Source organism: Hetaerina americana, unplaced genomic scaffold (genome assembly GCF_022747635.1).
Source record: "Hetaerina americana unplaced genomic scaffold, ioHetAmer1.1.p SCAF_4, whole genome shotgun sequence".
NCBI classification, from domain to species: Eukaryota; Metazoa; Arthropoda; class Insecta; order Odonata; family Calopterygidae; genus Hetaerina; species Hetaerina americana.
In genome coordinates, this window is record NW_027286985.1 from 92,582,043 (window position 1) to 92,601,201 (window position 19,159).

The 19,159-nt window shown below is 42.6% G+C and overlaps 1 protein-coding gene across 4 annotated transcripts in view; it reads left to right on the forward strand.

Annotated features, from left to right (window-relative positions):
* Positions 1 to 507: 507 nt before the first annotated feature.
* nemy (no extended memory) overlaps positions 508 to 19,159 on the forward strand; it is a 296,282-nt gene continuing 277,630 nt past the window's right edge. Inside the window, exon 1 of one of the 4 annotated variants that reach the window (XM_071590938.1) lies at positions 508 to 2,247. In XM_071590938.1, coding sequence (XP_071447039.1) covers positions 1,928 to 2,247 — 320 coding nt within the window. In that variant the 5' untranslated portion in view covers positions 508 to 1,927. The remainder of the gene's footprint in view (positions 2,248 to 19,159) is intronic. The other 3 variants (XM_071590940.1, XM_071590939.1, XM_071590941.1) reach the window with 3 other exon arrangements.

A 19,159-nucleotide genomic window follows, 5' to 3' on the forward strand; every position in this document is an offset into this window, starting at 1 on the left:
ACACGCACCTGGTTACACGATGGCTCGTGTGCGGTCACGATCCCACCCCCACGAGTGGATGCCACCGACCGAAGGAGGCGATTCCTTCGGGGCGCGCCTTCGTCTAAGAACCCGATGGGCGAGCGGGGATATTTAAATACGTCCGAGGAGCGCCCGCCTCACAAGTACGATGCGAGCGATTTAATTTTTCCGGGCTCCCGCGTGGAAAATCGCGCGTCGCACTTGGGCCGCGAGCGTTGTCCGTTCGCCGTCGGAAGGGGACCGTGGGTCGAGGGGGGGGGGGGTGTCACATCGGCATCTATCCCTCTGTGCAGCGCGCTGTGGGCATCCCGTCCCGGGGAAGTCGGGGAGGCTCGGCTCCATACGCAGGCTTGCGCTGGAGGGAATCGTCGTTCGAGAGAGGGGCACGGGGCGGCGGTGGGGGCTGCGAGCGTGTGGGAGGGGGGTACTTAAGGGGGAGGGAGGGGGGGCGGTTCGTACTGCGCGCCGCCTGCTGGTCCTGTCCGCGCTTACTCGCTCCGGCTCGTTCGCTCGCCTCTCCCGCCGCCTTCTCCCGCTTGCTCTCCCGCTCTCTCTCAGCTCCAGGCCTGCGAAGGAGGGTGTCCCGGGGGGAGTTGTGCTTCTGGCCGTGCGTGCTCTTCGGCCGAGGGTACACGCTCTGACGTGTGTTTCTCGTCGGGAAAGCGACGACGTCCCCTGAGAGCGGACGGCTTGGATTCGCGCCGGAATATTGGGGAGGAATACGACGAGCGCCGGAAAGGCTTGGCGTAGTTTCCGGGGGCGTTCCCTCCCTCCGTGTTCGCCTCGTGTCCGTGCGCGGGCCCACAGCTCCTTCACCCCGTGCATCCCTCCCCCTCCGCCCGATCGCCTTGTGGGATATTATTTATACACGCACATTTCACTGTTGTCTTCGGAGCGTCGTGGAGGTCCGTTGGCGTCTTCTTGGCTGCCAAGGATATCGGTTTGAATGAAAAAAGTGATTCTAAACGGATTTGAAAGTGTGTTGAAGAAACCCCTTTGACGTGGTGGAGTTACCTATCTGTTGACTCCCATTTCGCGAGTGAATCGTTGCTAAGTTTGGAGTGAAAAGTGATCAGTTTTGGTGGAAAAAAGGAGGAAGCGTGCACCATTCGTCAATGGTGCGAGAACAAAGTAATTATTCGATTGTGTATTGCTGCGTACGTATCTGTATTTGTCGAATCCGTGCTACGCCGAGGGAACGCACTGGTAAAATCATAGAGAAACAGTAAGGACTGGAACGGACGACTTCGCGCAATTTTCCCAGAGGATTCCAAAACTGAAAATCCCGCCGTTTCGATCGAAGTGGTTGGTAGTGTCGCTGCGTGGATTGTGATCGATCTTCTCGGTCGGCGGTGGAGTGGCGAGGAGTGGCTCTCCGTGGAGGAAAATAAAACATTTCACCTAGAGAGAAAGAAAGAGATGGAGGATTGATCAAAAACGCGAGGCGACGACATTTAAGGAAAAATATAAAGAAAACGTCGCGAGAAAAAGATATTCCTGGTTGGAAGTGAGGGAGGGAATTTAAAAAAAAGCAAGTGAGTGTTCGCTCCTCGACTGTTTCTTTTTTTTTCGCGGATCGAAGAAGTAGAGTCGCAAACGAGAGCGAAAGAGGGAGGTGTGTTCCCTCCGTCGCGGGTTGCGAGAGCTTCTTTTTTTTGGCAAAAGGCGAGGAAATCGCACAGCGCCGCAAAACCCAGCCAAGAGCGACGCGGAGCGGAGGAAAGGGAGAGAGAGAGAGAGAGAGCGTCGGTATTCAAACAGTTTGTTCGGTGTGACGACGCCCTTCGCCATCGGGACGGTGTGATCAGGGTCCCGAGCCCCCCCTCCTCTGCACAGAGAGAAGAAAGAGAGGCACGCCCCCTCCTTCGACCCCAGGGTGCGAATTCGGTGAGCCACGGATACTATAATGGAGAACAATGGAGTGATCGGTGAGTCGGCTCCGATGGCCGAATTCGACAAATCCCCGCCGAGCCTCAACGGGGGCGGCGCGGGTGGCGGAGACAGCAGCTTCGCCGGTGGGGGCGAGGACCAAGATCTGCCCCCGCCGCCGCCCTCCTCCGTGGCCCTCCACGTCCCCAACGAGACCCCGCCCCAGGTGCCCATCCCCGGCTCCCCCACGAACACGGCCATCCCCCCGCCCGCCGCCGCCGCCTCGGGGAACGCCACCACCACCGTCGCCGTCACCACGTCCTCCGGAGCGGTCCTCGCCGCCGGCAGCCCAAAAAAGTGAGACCATCCACCACCTCCAAAGTCATGCGCCTCTCCCTCCCTCTTCATTTTGCCAGTGATCTTGCCCTCGATTTTTGCTTAAGAACTGCGCTCCGGCGACGTCGCATTCCGGAGACGGTTACCATTCTCAGCCGCGCCTCGACAAAGTTAGACGAAATATTTCTCTTGAATGTCTCAAATTCTCTCAAAATGCCTGGAATTATTTAAATTCTCCAAATAATTTAAAGAGTGATAACATGGCGAGGAAGCACGATGGCTCGCATTGTGAACGTATTCCTTTTTTTTCAATATACTCTCCGTTTCCCAATAATTGTTATTCGATTATCACTTTTGATTTGAATTGAGAGTATACATAGAAATTGTCATAGCTTTAACTAAGCATATAGAAACTGGAAATTCTCGTAAGGAGTTTGAGCCAATTTAATCACCCTAAACATTTCATAAATACTCCACCGTTTTACCAATGCCTTTCATTTGCCTTGCGCTTGATAACATTTAAATTTTTCATGAGATCTAATTTGTTAGATTTAACTACCTTCATAATTTCCTTGCGATGCAATTAATAGTTTCATTTATCGAGGACTAAAAAGCAACCCTAGCCCACCCAGGAGTTACGCTTTGGGGAGTGGCGCGCGCTCCGTGGTCGAACCCTCCGTTTTGATGTTCGAATGGACGCCTCGAGAGGACATCGGTCGATATTAATCGAACTGAGTATTTCTCGTATTTCTTAATTTTAAGACTAATTTAGTGAAACAATATTTTTTCCGTGGTCATAGTATTTTTCTACGAACAAATAGAAGATTTTTCGATTGCATTGCATTTCTAATTATAAAATGTTTTCTCTTTGGTTGTAAAAGATATCTCCATAGGATAACATTGCAATACTCTCTTAAATGTTAATCACGAAGCAAAAATACTTTTCAATGAAGAAATTTTGGAGCTTTTCTGAGCAATTCATAGTGTTGTAATTGTCTCTTTTTCTATCTGGAGAATCGTCCACGTCATTATTCTTTTGTAATCATTTTGTTCCTCCTTCAAAGTGAATATGTGTTTCAGTTTGCTTGACATTTTTCTGGCTACTGCAAACATTGGATTCTAGTAGGGATTTAGACTTAAAGTTTCCATCAAAGATTCAACCATAAATCCACTCATGTAGGTCGGTAATTGTTTAAATATTGGAAAGCAATTTTCATTATCGTTGGACCAGGGTGCGTTAAAAACTTGAATTATCCGTGATTTTTTCAAGTGGAAAATTGTTGCTACCCATAAATCCTAGAAAGAATTATCTCAAAGAATTTGTAAGACTTTCCTATTTGGCAAATTATTAAACTAACAACTTAAATTTGCAAAGATTTTCAGAGCGATATAGAAAGAATATAGAGACATTTCTTGGAGAACTATTTTGGAATCTGTTATTTTTCCTTTCAGTTTTTATGTGTGTTAATTTTTATCGGTGGTATTTGATTCCATGTTAATAGTGCTCTCTTCACTCTGATATCGTATGAAGTTCTTCGCTCGAATTTTTTATTGTGTTTAAATCCTCGCGAATGAAATATGCACCCACCAGTAATTGTACCGTACTTGGTTTAGGAAATTCATTTTTAAGAGAGGCTATAGTTTTTTAGCTGTATTACAATGAATACCCAGTTCGTGATCATTCCCGTCTCCCAAATTGATTGAAATCTGAGAGCTCCAACCTGATCTAAATTGAGATTAATCGACTATTGGATGCCCCTCAGCGTAGGAATATATGTACGCGTACATAGAGAGGTGAGCCTGCGCCTATTCATGATGCGTGTTCCCGATTAAATTAGGTATATTATGTGCAAATACCTTTTGATTGCTTTTCATCACCAAAAAGGAAACTTTTTTTCAATCGAAGTAGAAGAAAAAAATCTTTTGTCATTATTGTAACGTTTGATTCTGTTGTGTTTTTCTATCTGCCGCCTAAATTTAAGTAAATGCAACTGAAGAATATTGGGAAAGGAGGACGATAGTGATAAGTGCCACAGCAAACTTGCCGCTCTTCGTGTGCGTAGTTCAGGGCTAAGAGGAGGAGGAGGAAGGCGTCGCGCCTTCCGTTGTAATTAAATATCCGGGAGCACTGCCTCATATTAGCAGTTGACATTTCCTCAGCAGGCTTATTTTGCCAATGCATACCGTATATCGCCAGTGCATATACGTGAAGCCAATATTTATGCACGCATTAAAAGGTCTCTCCATGAATCCTTCGTCAGAACAGATTCTCCATTCTTTTTATTCTCCACGACCGGCATCAGTGTTTCCCATTTGTTATCGTCGTCTCACCCGAAGGAAGGACGAAGATTGGATTTCGCGTTATCAGCGTAACTTCCATATCCTCGGTGAGCAACATGCTTTAGGTTGCATCTTTTCTTGATTACCAGCAAATAACATGTGTTTATGTTTCCTGGAGGCGTGTGGGTGGTCGTAGAGACGAGCCACATTAGGACAGAGACTGCAGTTTTCTCGGAGGCCTTGGCGGTATCATTATCCAGTCATATTAACTTGTCATATTAACTAGCATTACCCATCAAATTCCCGGGGAGTTCACATCTGCAATTAATGGAAGAATTGACGGAATGTGCAGTGGAAGTAAAGAATGTTTTAAATATTCCGACTTTACTTTCCTCATAACTTCAGTATCGTAAAGTACGTCGGGTGAACGAATTAGAGGGAAGAAAAGACATTGTGAACGGAATAAAGGTGGACAGGATGTAGGTATGTGTAGTTTAAGAATGATCTATGATAATGCAGGGATTTACGTTATTTATTAAGCGTGTTGTTCACTGGTCTTTTGGTGGCCTCCTTTGGTAATTCATCCATCACACACCTACTTTGGCCCTTAGACCTATTAATCGTATTGTGGGTGCTCCTAGTACGTCGCGTGAATGTAAATAGTGAATATAATATGCTTCAACGCTTCTAATAAAAAGATTTAGAGCATATTAGTGAAACGATGATTTGAAATCCTTGATGCACGAGATATAAGAATTATTGCAATTAGTGGTGTACACAGGCATTATATTTCGATTCTAGTTCTGACTATTCGTCTTTTCATTATGATTTCGAAATTTCAATGGTTTTCATGACTTTTTATGATCTTGTACCCTGGTGACCACTTCCCAAGGCCACATCATGTTTTACATTAAGTTCCTCTCGTAGCTGCTCATTCTATTTTTAATGTAATTGTTTTGTTTTTAAAATTAACCTGTGTCTATTAAACAAATTTATCTCGAAATAAAACTTTTAAGAGTGTGTCCCTGAAAAATGTAAAATGGAGTTCAATTTTAAATTGACAGGATTAACCCGTAACTCAGAGAGAAAACATATCCACGACACTCTTAAACTCGGGGCCAGCGACGAATCCTCTCAAGGTTTGGCAAAGCGGAAATCCGAGGCGGCACACTTTCTCGACATCCCCATGCTATTTGTTCAGTCCCGCTCTTAAGGAGGCGTTGTTCGAAAGTATTTAAACTGATACGGGATTATCCATGGATGCCTTTCTAATGCAAACATGCAGGAGTTCATGTGAGGAGTGAAAAAGCATGTATTTGTTAATTTATTTTTATTTTTTCATAGTTTTGGGTTTCGATTGAAACCTCCATGATCGTGTACTGTTTTTAAAGCTAATTTATTCTTATGAATTAATACATGAACAGTCTCTTTTTACTATTCCTCATAGTTTTTAATATCTACTTATTCGGGATATTAATTAATTATTTTATTCGATAATTTATATTTTTCATAAAATAATATTTCTTCCTCTTTTTGATGTATACGCGAATTTAGAAACTAAAGGAAACAGCACCGGGGCGCAAAGGTCTTTATAATTTTATTTTGAGAGTGAGGGGAATGGAGAGTTCAAGTCCCCTTCTGGAAGGGCCAGGAGGTTAGTCGCGTTTAGAGAAATGATGTGGACTAAAGTTTTTTTAATATGAATTGATATAAATATATTCATGATCTTGACCCTGTGCGAATATTATTGAACTTTAATTTTAGCTCTTTCTAGATGACTCCTTTATCGTGACTTCAGAAATGTGGTAATATTTTAACAAAAATGTAGTTTTCAGGAAAATTAGATAAGTATTGTACTTCATATGGATTGTTTATTATTGATTAATCAGGATTAATTTTTATTTAATATACGTATTACTAACTAAATAATTGAGTATGAATAGTGCACCCTTGTAATTAAATACCAAATGGATAATGGCTAAAGGCAATATTTTTAGTTTTAGTGAAACTCAGTGCACTTCTTACTTGTATTGGGGCATATGTGCGTTGTTTTTGTTGTAGTTGATGTTAAAAGACGCCCCTTTGAAAATTAGGCCTTTAAAAAAACGCGTCTATATTCCCTATCGTTTCGGAGAGAACTCATTTTGCCAGTTAACATAGAGAGGTCCTAATTTCTCCCCCTTGTGAGGATGAATCGGGGAATAATACCGAAGGAAATTACGATATTTTATGGAAACATATTCAGTAGCCCAGTTTTTTAAAATCTCCCACCCAAAGGCCCCATATTTAAATGTGCATAAACACGGTCATTCAAAGATTAGACCTAATGTCTCAGACTTGCTTAGTCTCTACCCGAATTCTAAAACGAGGTCCCTATAGAGGCATGGAAAAGAAATTCCTAACCGAATGTTCTGAGGGAGCGCAAATAAACCGAATGGACCATATTTTAAATATAAAATAATATCAACCACTATAAATTTCACCCCCTTGCAAAAATGGAAAGCAGTGAAAATAAATTTAATGGGATAATCCAAATCTGGTTGCGTAAAATTAAGTCATGAATCCATCTCGCTCTCGCCGCTCGTAATTTTATGCCGAAAGACTTTTTTTTCCACTGGAATGAGGAAATATTTTCTGAAGTCCATCTTTGTTTGGTGGGCGAAACATTATCCCTCGGGTATATCTGTGCGTGTTTGTGGGGACGCTCCCATTGGTCTCATTGAGGAATTTGGCGTCAATACGAGTTTCCCAGGACGGCGGATTTTGTCCCTAGCTTGACAACAACAATTTAATCAAATGTTCATATGTCGCCATCATAATGTCCCCCTAAAAAAAACATCTTTTTAAATGGCCGCTATGAAAAAATGGCGCGCGTTCCGCCCATCGCCATTAATCCTCCCTTCTCGTCGTTCTCCCTCCCACCCTTCTCCTCGTAACGTTCGTCATCTTCTCTCTCTCCCCCCCCTTCCGTCTCTCCCGGTACAGTGGCAATGTTTCTTTCCTCTGCACGTCCATTTCCACTGTATTCCGTGGCCGCATTTCCCTCACTCCACCTTCGAGAGCGCTTCCGCCTTCGACTCCGAATCCCTCTCTCTATTCTTCGACTCCTCTATCGTCCGAAAAACCTCTTCTCATAGGCGTGTAATTTCGGATAGGATTTCCTTTTTCACCCCATTATTTTATCTGGATAAGAAAATTACAAATTTTTCCAATGGCAAACACTTGAACGCTCTATGTTATTTCAGTTTAGAAAGGAACACAATTCGACTCTATCAAGATATTCCTAAAGGGGAATTTTTGTCTCTGATTTTTTTTCATAAAGTTAAGTTATATTCAGTGAACATGATGCCGTGATGCTGCCAAAGATTTCAATGCAGCCCTGTATTTTTTTTTTAAATGTTTAAACTTTGTGTGAAATGAATGAATGAATTATTATGAAAATTTTGTCTTTTAATAAAGTTGGGTGCACGTCAAAGGTAACGTGATTACGCGGTTTTGCTATTTCCATTCAGTTCTAAATGCAAGTGAAAACGCACAATCAATTGGAAATTCATTATTTTGACAGTTGGGTATTTTGCCAAAGTCATTCGCTATCCTTGAATCTGGTCAGTTGACAATTATTCGAAGTCTATGGTATATTTTGGAATTGCTTTGATGGGAGCTCATCGATTTAAAAATCCAGCATTTCTCAATTTTTTTCAACCTAATACCGCCAAAGGAAATGAATTAGTTTTGTATTCGAATTGTGGCTCTGTTTATCGTCATTGGGTATATTTTTTCAAGCTTTCCCTTCTACTTAATCGCCGCCACCCATATAGGAAGCCAGTAAAAAATTCATCTGAGACTCCTTGAGCCACAACACCCCGTCATGCGGTCTCCTTCCCGTCCCGCCCGCGACATCTCCTCCTTCCGACCGTCGTTAATCCACAATTATTGCTCAGTATAGCATTCAAACGGCAGCTTCGTGGGGCGAGCGAGGGGAATGCTTGATTAAGATCATTTACGGACTTAGCCATGCTATAAGATACGTCAAAAAGCATTTGGAAATGTTGAAATTTAAGGGAAGTTGTTTTGCCGAGAATGCGTGTGAGCAGCTCGATGTTCACTCGCACGATGAGTGTGTCTTGCCGGGTAAATGTTCGCTGTGTTGGACCACATCTCCGGCCGATTTCGAGATTGCCCGTCGTCAGGCGCATGATTCATTGCCAGTTAGAAATAGTTTTCTTACGACGCGTAAGAAAAAACTGTTTAAAAAGCAATTGAGCAAGAGGGATTAAGGTAGGTATTGATGCGGACATGGTGATTTCATTTTAAATTGCCATTGAAACCCACAGGGAAATACCTGATCGGAAAAATGGAATACAAATGCATTCCCTTTAGCGTATTTAAGTGCAAATTATTAATACTTGGATAATATATAACTGTAGGCCTAGAATCAAGTAATTTTAAAGTTTTATTCGAAACAGAATACGTACTTATGGAGTATATATTTCCACAAAATATTAATGAATAACGTCCATCGCCCGGGTGGCGGTGATTTTATCATCTGGGTTGAGATATTTATATCGCAATCATGAATGAAAAGGCGTAATAATTCGTTTAAAAACAGATCGTGGTTTAGTTTGAAATCAATTACGGAAATACGTTTGCAAAGCTTTCAAAAGTAAACATCGCGCATGGAACCCACTAAAAAACCTTATCCGATACTTAATGACTTCATCAAATATTTGCAGGTTTCGAATTTCAGAAACGTATTATATATATATATGTGTGTGTATTATATATAATTTACTTGTAATGTATTGATTCTTTGATGAACAAATGCATACATGTGTGTGTTTATGTATATAAACATATAAACCATAAACACAGTACTTAACCTGAAGGTCGGTTTGGTAGGTGATGGTAGAGTTCACCCAGTACTAAGCCATATATGGCGTGTGAATATTCACACATCAGGCAAGAAAATTTCGGCCATAAGGGTAGAAAATTTCGTCCATCTCCAAATAGTTTTGGGATATTTTTGCTCAGGTTGATTTGCCAGCTTTTTGCCAGTGCCGATTCCCGAGTTAAAAACCAATTATGTGATTATGTTTCAGTTTACCGCTGTACAGGCATCGCTCCACAAAAGAAGTCCTAACCAATGTCATACAAGGGTCTTTAAAATGGCCACGCCACATTTTGACCGAATGCAAACCTCCGATTAGTTCGTAGAATCAGAGCGCCAATACGTATGTTCGACTTCGCCACCGCAGTTCCTCCATCCATCCACCACCACTAAGCTCACAGAATGCGGCGATCGCTCCCTCGTGATCCCATATTTCATTTTTTAAATTGCATCGCCAGTTACGGAGGTCCAACGGCAATAACCTCCCCCCATCACCCACCACCCCCCTCTCGCCGCCCGGCCCACACTCCCTTTGTTGACCGCCCCCTCCCTTTACCTCTGACACTGTCTCACGGCCCCGAAATGTTCGGCTCGTTGTTTGGTTTCCCCTGTTCCTCCTACGCAGACCTCACCACCTCCGCTCACGCCCCTGGTGCTGCCGCCTCCACGGCAGCCCACCCTTCTGCCCCCTTCAGAGAGAATGAGAATCGCCTCCACCCCTCCCGCTCTCCTCTCATTAATTACATTCATAACCGTCAGGGAGAGCGGCCGTCAAAACAAACTTTGCTACTGCAACTGAAGTCACAATTAATTACAATTCAGACATAAATGCTTTTTTCGAACAATTCGTTTAATTTGTTTCGGATGATGTTCTGGCGCTTGTAAGGAGAGAAAGAGAGCAATATATTACCCGGGCGTTGCCTGTGTGCAAATGAAGGCGAATGGAGAGGTGGAAGAGCTTTATGTGTGTGTAATTCGAGGAGTTTCACGCCCGAATGTTGTTTAAGATGATTACAATAACGGAGAAGACGTCACATCGTCATCAAAGGTCCTAGAATCATAGGCTTTTAGCGGAAAGCTCTTCTCTATGTATTTGCATCGAATCTTTCTTCTTGATTCACTAATCACTCTCATGAGCAATTGTTTCTTGTAACGCGTTCTTGGCGTATTTTTCTATTCATTTCCTTAAAACATTCTATCTTTGAAAACCCTGAGTCTTGTTAGATACCTCTAGACTATCTTCTAAGCTTAGAGATTCGAATCGATTCGCAAATTGATTGAATGATTCCACTTGATTCGAAAATGAAAAAATTCGCTCCATGGAATCCGAATATCACCCGCGTCCTTAAGCATTAGTAATATTTTTATATCCAAATCTCAAAGCGATTGCAAAACGAATGGAAATCACGAAGTTTCATACATGTATTCTCCCTCCGAGATGTAAGTGGATCATAACAACGTCATTTCGCTTCGATTCCTTGGTCAAAATAGAAGATATAATATATTTATGAGTTCATTTCGTATTTATTTAGACGATCTTTGGTAATTACATTCTAAGCATAAAAGCAAGTGATTACTCTAAATTCTATTAAATACATATCACCCAAAATGTGAGTATGTTTGTATAATTGTACACCAACTGCACTCCGTTTAAAATTTTTGCGTGATACGAGTATAGTGGCCGCCAAACTATCGGTAAGAGTACATGTCGACGTTTGTGGAATTAAATTGTATTTAAATTGTGAAGTTACTTTGTGCAGTACAAATTATCATGGGGTTGAAATGCACTTGAAATTTTGTCCGAGATATCCTATTTTTATTTCTCGTTTCAATTCTTGACATTTTTACAGAGGGCTTCATGCAAGATTCACCACCTCGTCTGTTCCCACGGCACCTTTCCGTCAACTCATTTCCGTTGTTTTCAATCTCAATTTGGCCACTTTTATTATTGATAAGGTTTTTAAAAATTGTTTCCGAATATTTACGACATTTTATTTTATTATTTACCGAAACCGTTATCGTAATTGGTCCTCGGAAAATGTCCGGGCGAATTAAATATTCATTTCATAAAATGTTGACCCCGCAATAAAATGGATTTTTATGAACATAAGTTATTTCGTATATTTTGTTTTTTCGTATATTTTGTTTTTTTGTATATTTTTTTTAATTTGAACTACTGTGACACCATACTAGTTAGGTTGATACAAAAGGAAATCTGCGGGAATTCACATTTTAGTCAGGAACGAAATCGAACTATTCTACCCACTTTTACAGAATTTGGTTTATATATTTTTAAGAAATTCTTTTGCGGTTTTCATCCGTAAATGTCGGGGTTACCGGCAGATATTTTTTGTCTGTCCTTAACTCTGATGTTTCCCTCCTTAAGCTCAGATTATTGCTATAGGAAACGGATGGATAGATTGTGAATGTATTCCTCGGTAATGGAAGTCGGCCGTGTTGGGAGGTGACGCCGGTTGCGGGCGACTGAACGCCCCACGACGAGTTATTCCTCGTGCCCCATTCACCTCGTGGTACATCTCGTGATAAAAAAAAGGCCCCTCGCTGAGAGGCGGGGGCAGAGGAGGGATGTGGGATGCGGGGGCGGCAGCCTCGGTCGCCCCTTCTCCAATATCGCTCAAGTTCCCAGCTGGGCGTGATTCTCGCTTGCTATTTTTGCCTGGGGTTTCAGTTAATTAAGAGTTTTCGAACGGGCATTCTTTGGCCGGAGCTTTGGAGAGAGGCTTTTGATGTCTTTGTTCTTGCGCTTTTCGTTCCTTCGGCTGTCGCCTCACTCCGTCCTCTCTTAACGCAAGCCTCTTCTCCAATCTCGCCATCCTAGGGCATCCATTTCCTTCGAAGTCCTCAGCCTCTCACTCTCTCTTCCAGCATCCACTCCCTCCTCCTTGTTCGACTATTTCCACCCTTCCGCCTCCCAACCCCCTCGTCTTCCACCCTTACCCTCAACTCGACCCCTCCCTTCTCTCACTCCCCGTTAATTCCATCATTCCCACCCTTCACGCCCTCTCCTCGGCCTGCGTGTGTGTCTCCCGCCTGTCGCAGCGTCCCTTGCACATCCGCCCCCTAAGCGCTGTCGTCTCACTCCTCGTCAAACACGAATCCTCGCCCCTTCCGCCGCAACAACCCTCGGGAACCCCTGATGCCGCGCCCGCCCCTCGTGTTTCCCCTCCCCTTCTCCTGCCAACCCGATGGCTCGTTGGTGCAACCCTCTCGCTCGCCCTCCACAGGGTGTGCTGCGGCGGTGGGTTGGGTTGGGGCCTCGGTGAACGGCGTGCTTAACGGCCAGGGAAACCGAACATTTCTGGGACTGAAAGCGTATAGCTCGTTGGAGGCAATTGGGTATTGGTCAAGGGTTTATATTGAACGCGCGTGTGAATCAATTGTTCAACAACAGTGTCATTCGTTCTCGTGAAACCAAACCCGAGAAGTACACTCTTACTATATAATATAAAGATAAAAAACGTGAAATAAATTGTAATATAAAAACATGAAAGGAATTTTAACTCTTTGTGAAAACATTTCAAGTAATTTTTATCATAAATGTTACGTAGATTATGCAAATTCAATGCTCATATTTGCTTCATAGCTATCTCCATTTACGCCGTCCCACTTCTGCGTGAGATGAATATCCAGTCGCCACAGACCTTTCTACGCAGCTGTAATTAATGGCTAGTGTAAAGTTTTTTCACGTCCAGCAGACCTAAGTATTAGGCTCTATCCTTCGGCTACCAACCCTATAGTAATAATTTAATTTTTACCGACGAAAAATCTCGTGTCATGTTCAGTAATCGCTTCGCTATTGTTTCTAGGGTTCATTTTTGATTAAATTAACACACCCTTCCCGCTCTTCCGTTGATGAATTGTTTCGTGTGGAACGAGTAAATATTATTCCGATGTAGTCAGTGTCAGCACTTATTGCTTTGTTGTGCAGGTATTACTGCAATATATCATTTTTAATAAATGGATGTCATTTAAAAATAATTATTTCCATAATTCCATAAATTGGAGAATAATTATGTGGGAGGGACCGAAATAATTACGGTCTCTCCCACAACTATCGATATTAGCCATTGGTGTTTCATATTTTAAAGGTTCTTTTTTTATTTTTTGTTAAGCTAAGGCCGATGTAATTACTCCAGTCGAAATTCCCCAAATGTGTGCATATGTTTTCTCCGAACTGGTAGTGAAATCTATTTTCGTCGGAAACGTTATGGTGGGCATCCGCGTCATAAAACTCACCGACATCCGAGTCTTTTCTCTGATCGAAATGATAGCTCGGTAAGCCTATATTCTTTCTCCATATTGCCTCCATTATCATTTATAACCCAGGGCATTAATATATTCCTCTCTCTTTACCCCTCCACGTTATCCCCTCCCTTGTATGCCCACCCTCTTTCTCCCCCTCTGCCTGTCTCCCCCACCCTTCCCTCATCCCTCCTTCCACTCCGGGGGGCCATCATTTGTTAAGGGGCGCGCCACTGCCCGTTCCCACACAGACCAGCCCATAACTCGGCTCCACTCCTGCTACTCCCTACTCCCGGGTCCCCCATCACAGGGGCCACGCCGCGGTGGTGGATGTCTTCCCTCTCCTCCCGCCCCCTCCCTTTCCATCCCCCGCTCACGCATGCATATGCTGCCCCAATCCCCTTCACTCGCCACTGTCGCGCCGTCACCGCGCTATCGCGTGCAATCGCCGCCGCAATTATGTTTCGCGCGAACTCAATGATGTTCGCTGCTCCTCGTTGAATATCATCCAGAATGGCGTCCCATATGGGCGTGGGTTGCCATAGCAGCAGCTTGCCCTCTGTTTATTTTTGATCTTCATTTATTTCATTACAGATTTTCCTATAAATATATCAAATTGCTTGAAATTGTTCGTAATTTCGTGTGGCAACACCTGTGATCTTTGACTTATGTTATGAAATTTAGTCAAACGGGTGACGAGTTTTTTTCCTGGAAAGTTTATTTTGGATGGCAACTTCTTCCATATCTGTATCGCATTATGTTTATGGTCTTTGGTCAGCTTTGTTTCATAGTATTTGAGCCGCATCCATGTACCCGTTTACGGTGTTTTAATTTGTGTAAAGCCTTCCAAAAACCCCTCCCTCAGAATATTACTTATTTGTGTACACGAGTGGAAACTAATTTGGGTCAAAAACGTTGCCGGTTTTCGCCTTTAAAATCGTCGATCAGGAAATTATCTCACGTAGGTGTTGCGATATATTAAACGCCCAAAGAATGGCGACAATTGCTGCTTCCCTTTGTTGTCTTCCGGAAAATGTCTTTAACCCCAGACCCTAGGGATCATTCTACCATGAGGATACCCCATTCTTCTCACTTGAACATTCCACTTCAATTCCTCACCGTTTCAATCTCCTTTGGATTAGTCGCAATGGACAGATATTTTCTTTTCCGCAAACGATGGCGAAAACCGTCACACTTCTGTGCCTCACCTCCTGAAGCGAAGCTGTCACTTCCCTTATCCTCCTTGTTCAATCTTACGGTGGATTTGATGATGTAGAAATCAAGATTTGAGCTTGATAACCGTTAGGAGCGCTTTTCAGGAAAGCCTTACCTTTCCTTCCTTATCCGAAGATCATCATTCGCCCCATAATCTCGTGACGTAAGGTGCAAACACAGTACAGCTTCAAGCTTTCCGCTCGATGGCTAAAGGAATTTAGGTGACAATCTTCGCCGATATCGTGGAAATATAAACAAAAATTCCAGGTTTTATATCCTAATTTATTATGAATAATTTTTTCGCAGAGAGTGATCTAGTTTAAAAAATTGCTGTTCATATTTTTTAAATCTTCCCGTTCTTTTGTCTATGTTGTAAGTTGCGTATTCAATTTGCACGTTAGCAGTTACTCTTGATAGCAGTATATTATTTCCCACATCCCCCTTTCAGCACTTCTGTCACCCGCACCGTTCGGGACCTATCTTCGCACCCCTTCCCGCCCGCACCTTCGCCATTGACTCAGCCGCGCCGCACCACGATCCTCGAGCCGCCTGCCACCAATTGAGACCCCCACTCCTGTCGTCCAAGGGGAGGAGGGGCGGCCCAGCACCCCCCTCCCCAGAGATCCGTCGCCCCCCTCCACCTTGTTCGCCACAATCCCTCGCGTCTGAACCGTTCTCTCACCATACCAATCGTTCCGGAGACCGATCTGACCGACATTTTGCGCTACTTGTGTGGGGATCAATTTACGACTTCGTGGGATGTTTCGCAGAAGAACGAACGGAAGAATTGGAGAGAATCCAAGTATTTGCTCTGTAATTTTTTCTGGGTTCTAAAATGCGTCACCTAATGGTATTTGAGTACCTAATGACTATCTGATCATCGAAAGCCCTCTGATCCAATGCAATCCGTAAAAGAATGAATAGTTTTTTTTTAATAGAGAGGTGATTCCGTAGCTAAGGTTTGTATTGCAGACGTGTACTAGCTGTCCTTTCGAGAAAATAATTGGTGCTATGTATTCCTCAGTGATTTCGTGATGACGCCAATATCACGGATCAAACTCTGTTTTAGTGGCGATTACGCTGTGACATTTCTCGATTTGTTTTGATAGGGTACTAGATGATCTCAGTCGCCATATAGAATGCAACTTTAAATTTATTATTAACCAGAAATTTTACTAGATACTCAGGTTTAAAATAGGCATAAAGATGTCAACATTTGTAAGTTATTTTTGTTTTATATCTATGTACTTTAAACGACATGGGCTTCTATTCGAGTACTAGAATTTATTCATGTTGGTAATTATACGCGTCATTTGAAGTTCAAGAATATTTCATTAAAATATATCAGGCTCTTCTTTAAATACTTGAAAAAAGGTGAATGGGGTTATAATTAAAGAAATGAGCCTTATTGACTCTCAGACTAAAGCTCAAATAGGATATCTCAGAGCTTCATTATCTATTACGGCATTACGATCAAGAAATTGATTGATTGGGAGGGAAAGAAATAAAAATGTCTTTAAGTGAATATCATTAGACATATTTAGCGAATCTGGGTAGTTCTGATCAGTGTTTCATGGCGTTCATTTTTGAATTCATTTTCTGAATTTTTATAAAAAAACAAATGATAAAAATTACTACGATATTTCATGGCATAAAATTTCACTCCCACGATCATAGATGATTACTTTCTAAAGATAGAGTTGGAAAGGTCAATGACAACTAAAATTTATCACGTATAATTTTCTACCTTCTATCTACTTTTACGCAATCCAGAAGCCCGATTATCTTCCTCCCTCTATCCCACCAACCTAACATCCTCCTTTCCATCAAGGCCCTTTATCGTAGCATCACGACGACTTCTCCCGTTTTTTCAGCGTTCAACCAAAGTAAATTGTAATTTGTGTCTTCCATAAATACGGCACCTCAAATTCAATTGGCATTCTTTGGCGCGTGGATGGCGCTTAGTGGTCTTATCCATTGGCGCGCAGTAAAAGGAAATGGCAGCCCGCCCCTGGCTGGTGCCGGGGTAACTCTTACCTCTCCCCTACCACTCTCCTCGACCACGTAGGAATCGGCGACCGCGCGTCGCGTCATCCACTCTCGAGTGCGGGGAATGGACGTCTTTGGGGAAAGGATTGTCTGGTGGAGAGGGGCGTGGTGGTCCCCTCCGGAGGGGTCCTCTCGGGAAGGACACGAGCGCCTCGCCGCTGTTCTTTGGGTGCGAACGACTTCCCAGGGTGCTCCCCCCTCTCGCTCGGGGGGACCCTTTGCGGGATATCCCTCCACGTAACACTGTAAGACTCGCTCAACCATATACCATAGATTAACCGTAAAGCGTGAATCGGCTCGGAAAGGACGATCAGCTGTTCCATGGAGTGCACGGGTGAGCCCGGGCCAGATTCTTTAAAAGCAATATGCCGCGTGCATATGGATCTCCATCACGTTTTCATATTTATACAGTTTATCGGGTTCAAAGGGTAAATTAATAATTGCCTAATAATATTCATATTTCGAGCTTTTATTAGAAATCAGCACTGAATACTGACCTCGGTGTATTTAGGAAAACTGTTCTCTGGAATCCTGCTGCTAGAGCAACGACATATTCGCTGGATACAATGGAAAGGGTGATATTTTCTACTGGCAAAAGTTTCCCGTTTGAAGTATTGGTATGTACTTGAATTTAGCGACTCATAGGCATCCATGACATAACTCCGCATTGATTTCCCTGAGAGCAGATTCCGGTGCCCCTGGGTGACGGAGTAGAGTCAGTGGTCCGAATTCCACTCTGCCAACTCTGGAAAAAGAATTCAAAAGCTCAAATCAACATATAAGCGTTGCAGTAAGTGCCCATGTATGTCTGCAGAAAATTTCAGAATTAATCCGTGGATTAACTTTGTTCTGAGTGGGACAAATAATCAAACCGCTATGCAGATATTATGTATCAATAAGGATCGTGCTGATACTCTGAGTCGGTGACATCTCGTTAGTATGGCAAGATTTGGCAAATATGTATTTCAAAATTATAAATGGATCATTTTGAATTTCTTTTCTTCTCGATTACGTTCTACATATTGTTGAAAACATAACTTTTTTCAGTGTCATAATACTGTAAAACAAGTTTAGAAATAACCTGGAGGCTTTAGAGGTGTTGTTGCGGAGAAAGATGGAAAAAGTTAAATGAACTGAAATAAAAACAAATTAAGTTGTAGACATGATAGAGGAGAAGAAAATATCGTTAGGTGAAATTTGAAGAAGGCAGGATAGTTGGATGAAAGGCCTATTGAGTGGCAATGAACTCTTGAAGACAGGTAGAGGATATAATGTTGGGTAGACAAGGCAGGGACAGAAAAAGGAGAGCCACAATTTGTAGATTTGCATATTTACTAGATATTTTTAGTATTTGTCTTATCCTGTGTTAAGTGAGGCTTAGAAATGTATCGGAGCATTCCGTCTATCAAAAACCTGCCTTGATTTAGCTCCTCTTGATACACATACTGCAAAGCACCTATCGGGGTCTGAATTATTTTTTTCAAATTTTATCAACTCTTTTATTGTTTCCTGTTGTATGATGGAAAATTTCATTTAGAGCAGGAGGAATACTCTTTAGAGATGCCATTAGTGGCTAGTTCTTTGGCGTTGCACATGCCTGAAATTAATAGCCATATGGAATTGGAGTAGTTCAATATCAAAATTTCGCATATAACTATAGGCAATGTAGCAGACGCCTGTCGATAAGAGCATGTCTGTGGCCCCTTTAGAGCGTTTATTTTCGACGTGATGTGGGCGACTCTAAATGGGGCATCTGGCTGTGAATATCGTGGCAGTCCTTGCTCTGTGGAGGAGAGAGAGGCGAATAAATTGAAATCAAAATCGAGGTCTTCGAAGAAATTGACGCAGATAGCTCGTCATTTGTGTGGACATTAGCTCGATTACACACATACCATCAAGCTTAGTTGTTGTTGACATGCTACTACGTCAGTTATACTTTATTCGCAGTCTCCAAATATTTTTGGAATGTATGTGACAGTAGATTTCAAAACTTTTAAAAGCACTATGGCATCATTTTTTTTAAAAAACCACAAATGTGTGGGAGTTCCAAATGTTGTCTTTCCTCTATCTATCTTCAATGACGAATAGCGAGAACAGCTAAAGCAAACGAGGCAATATTTTCGTTTTTGGCTATTTTCGTTAACCTTAATTCATTTATTTGGTTTATATCAATACTTTTCCCTGGTCAATATGCTTTACATGCATGATTTATTTAATCTCTCATATTTCTCCTCTCCT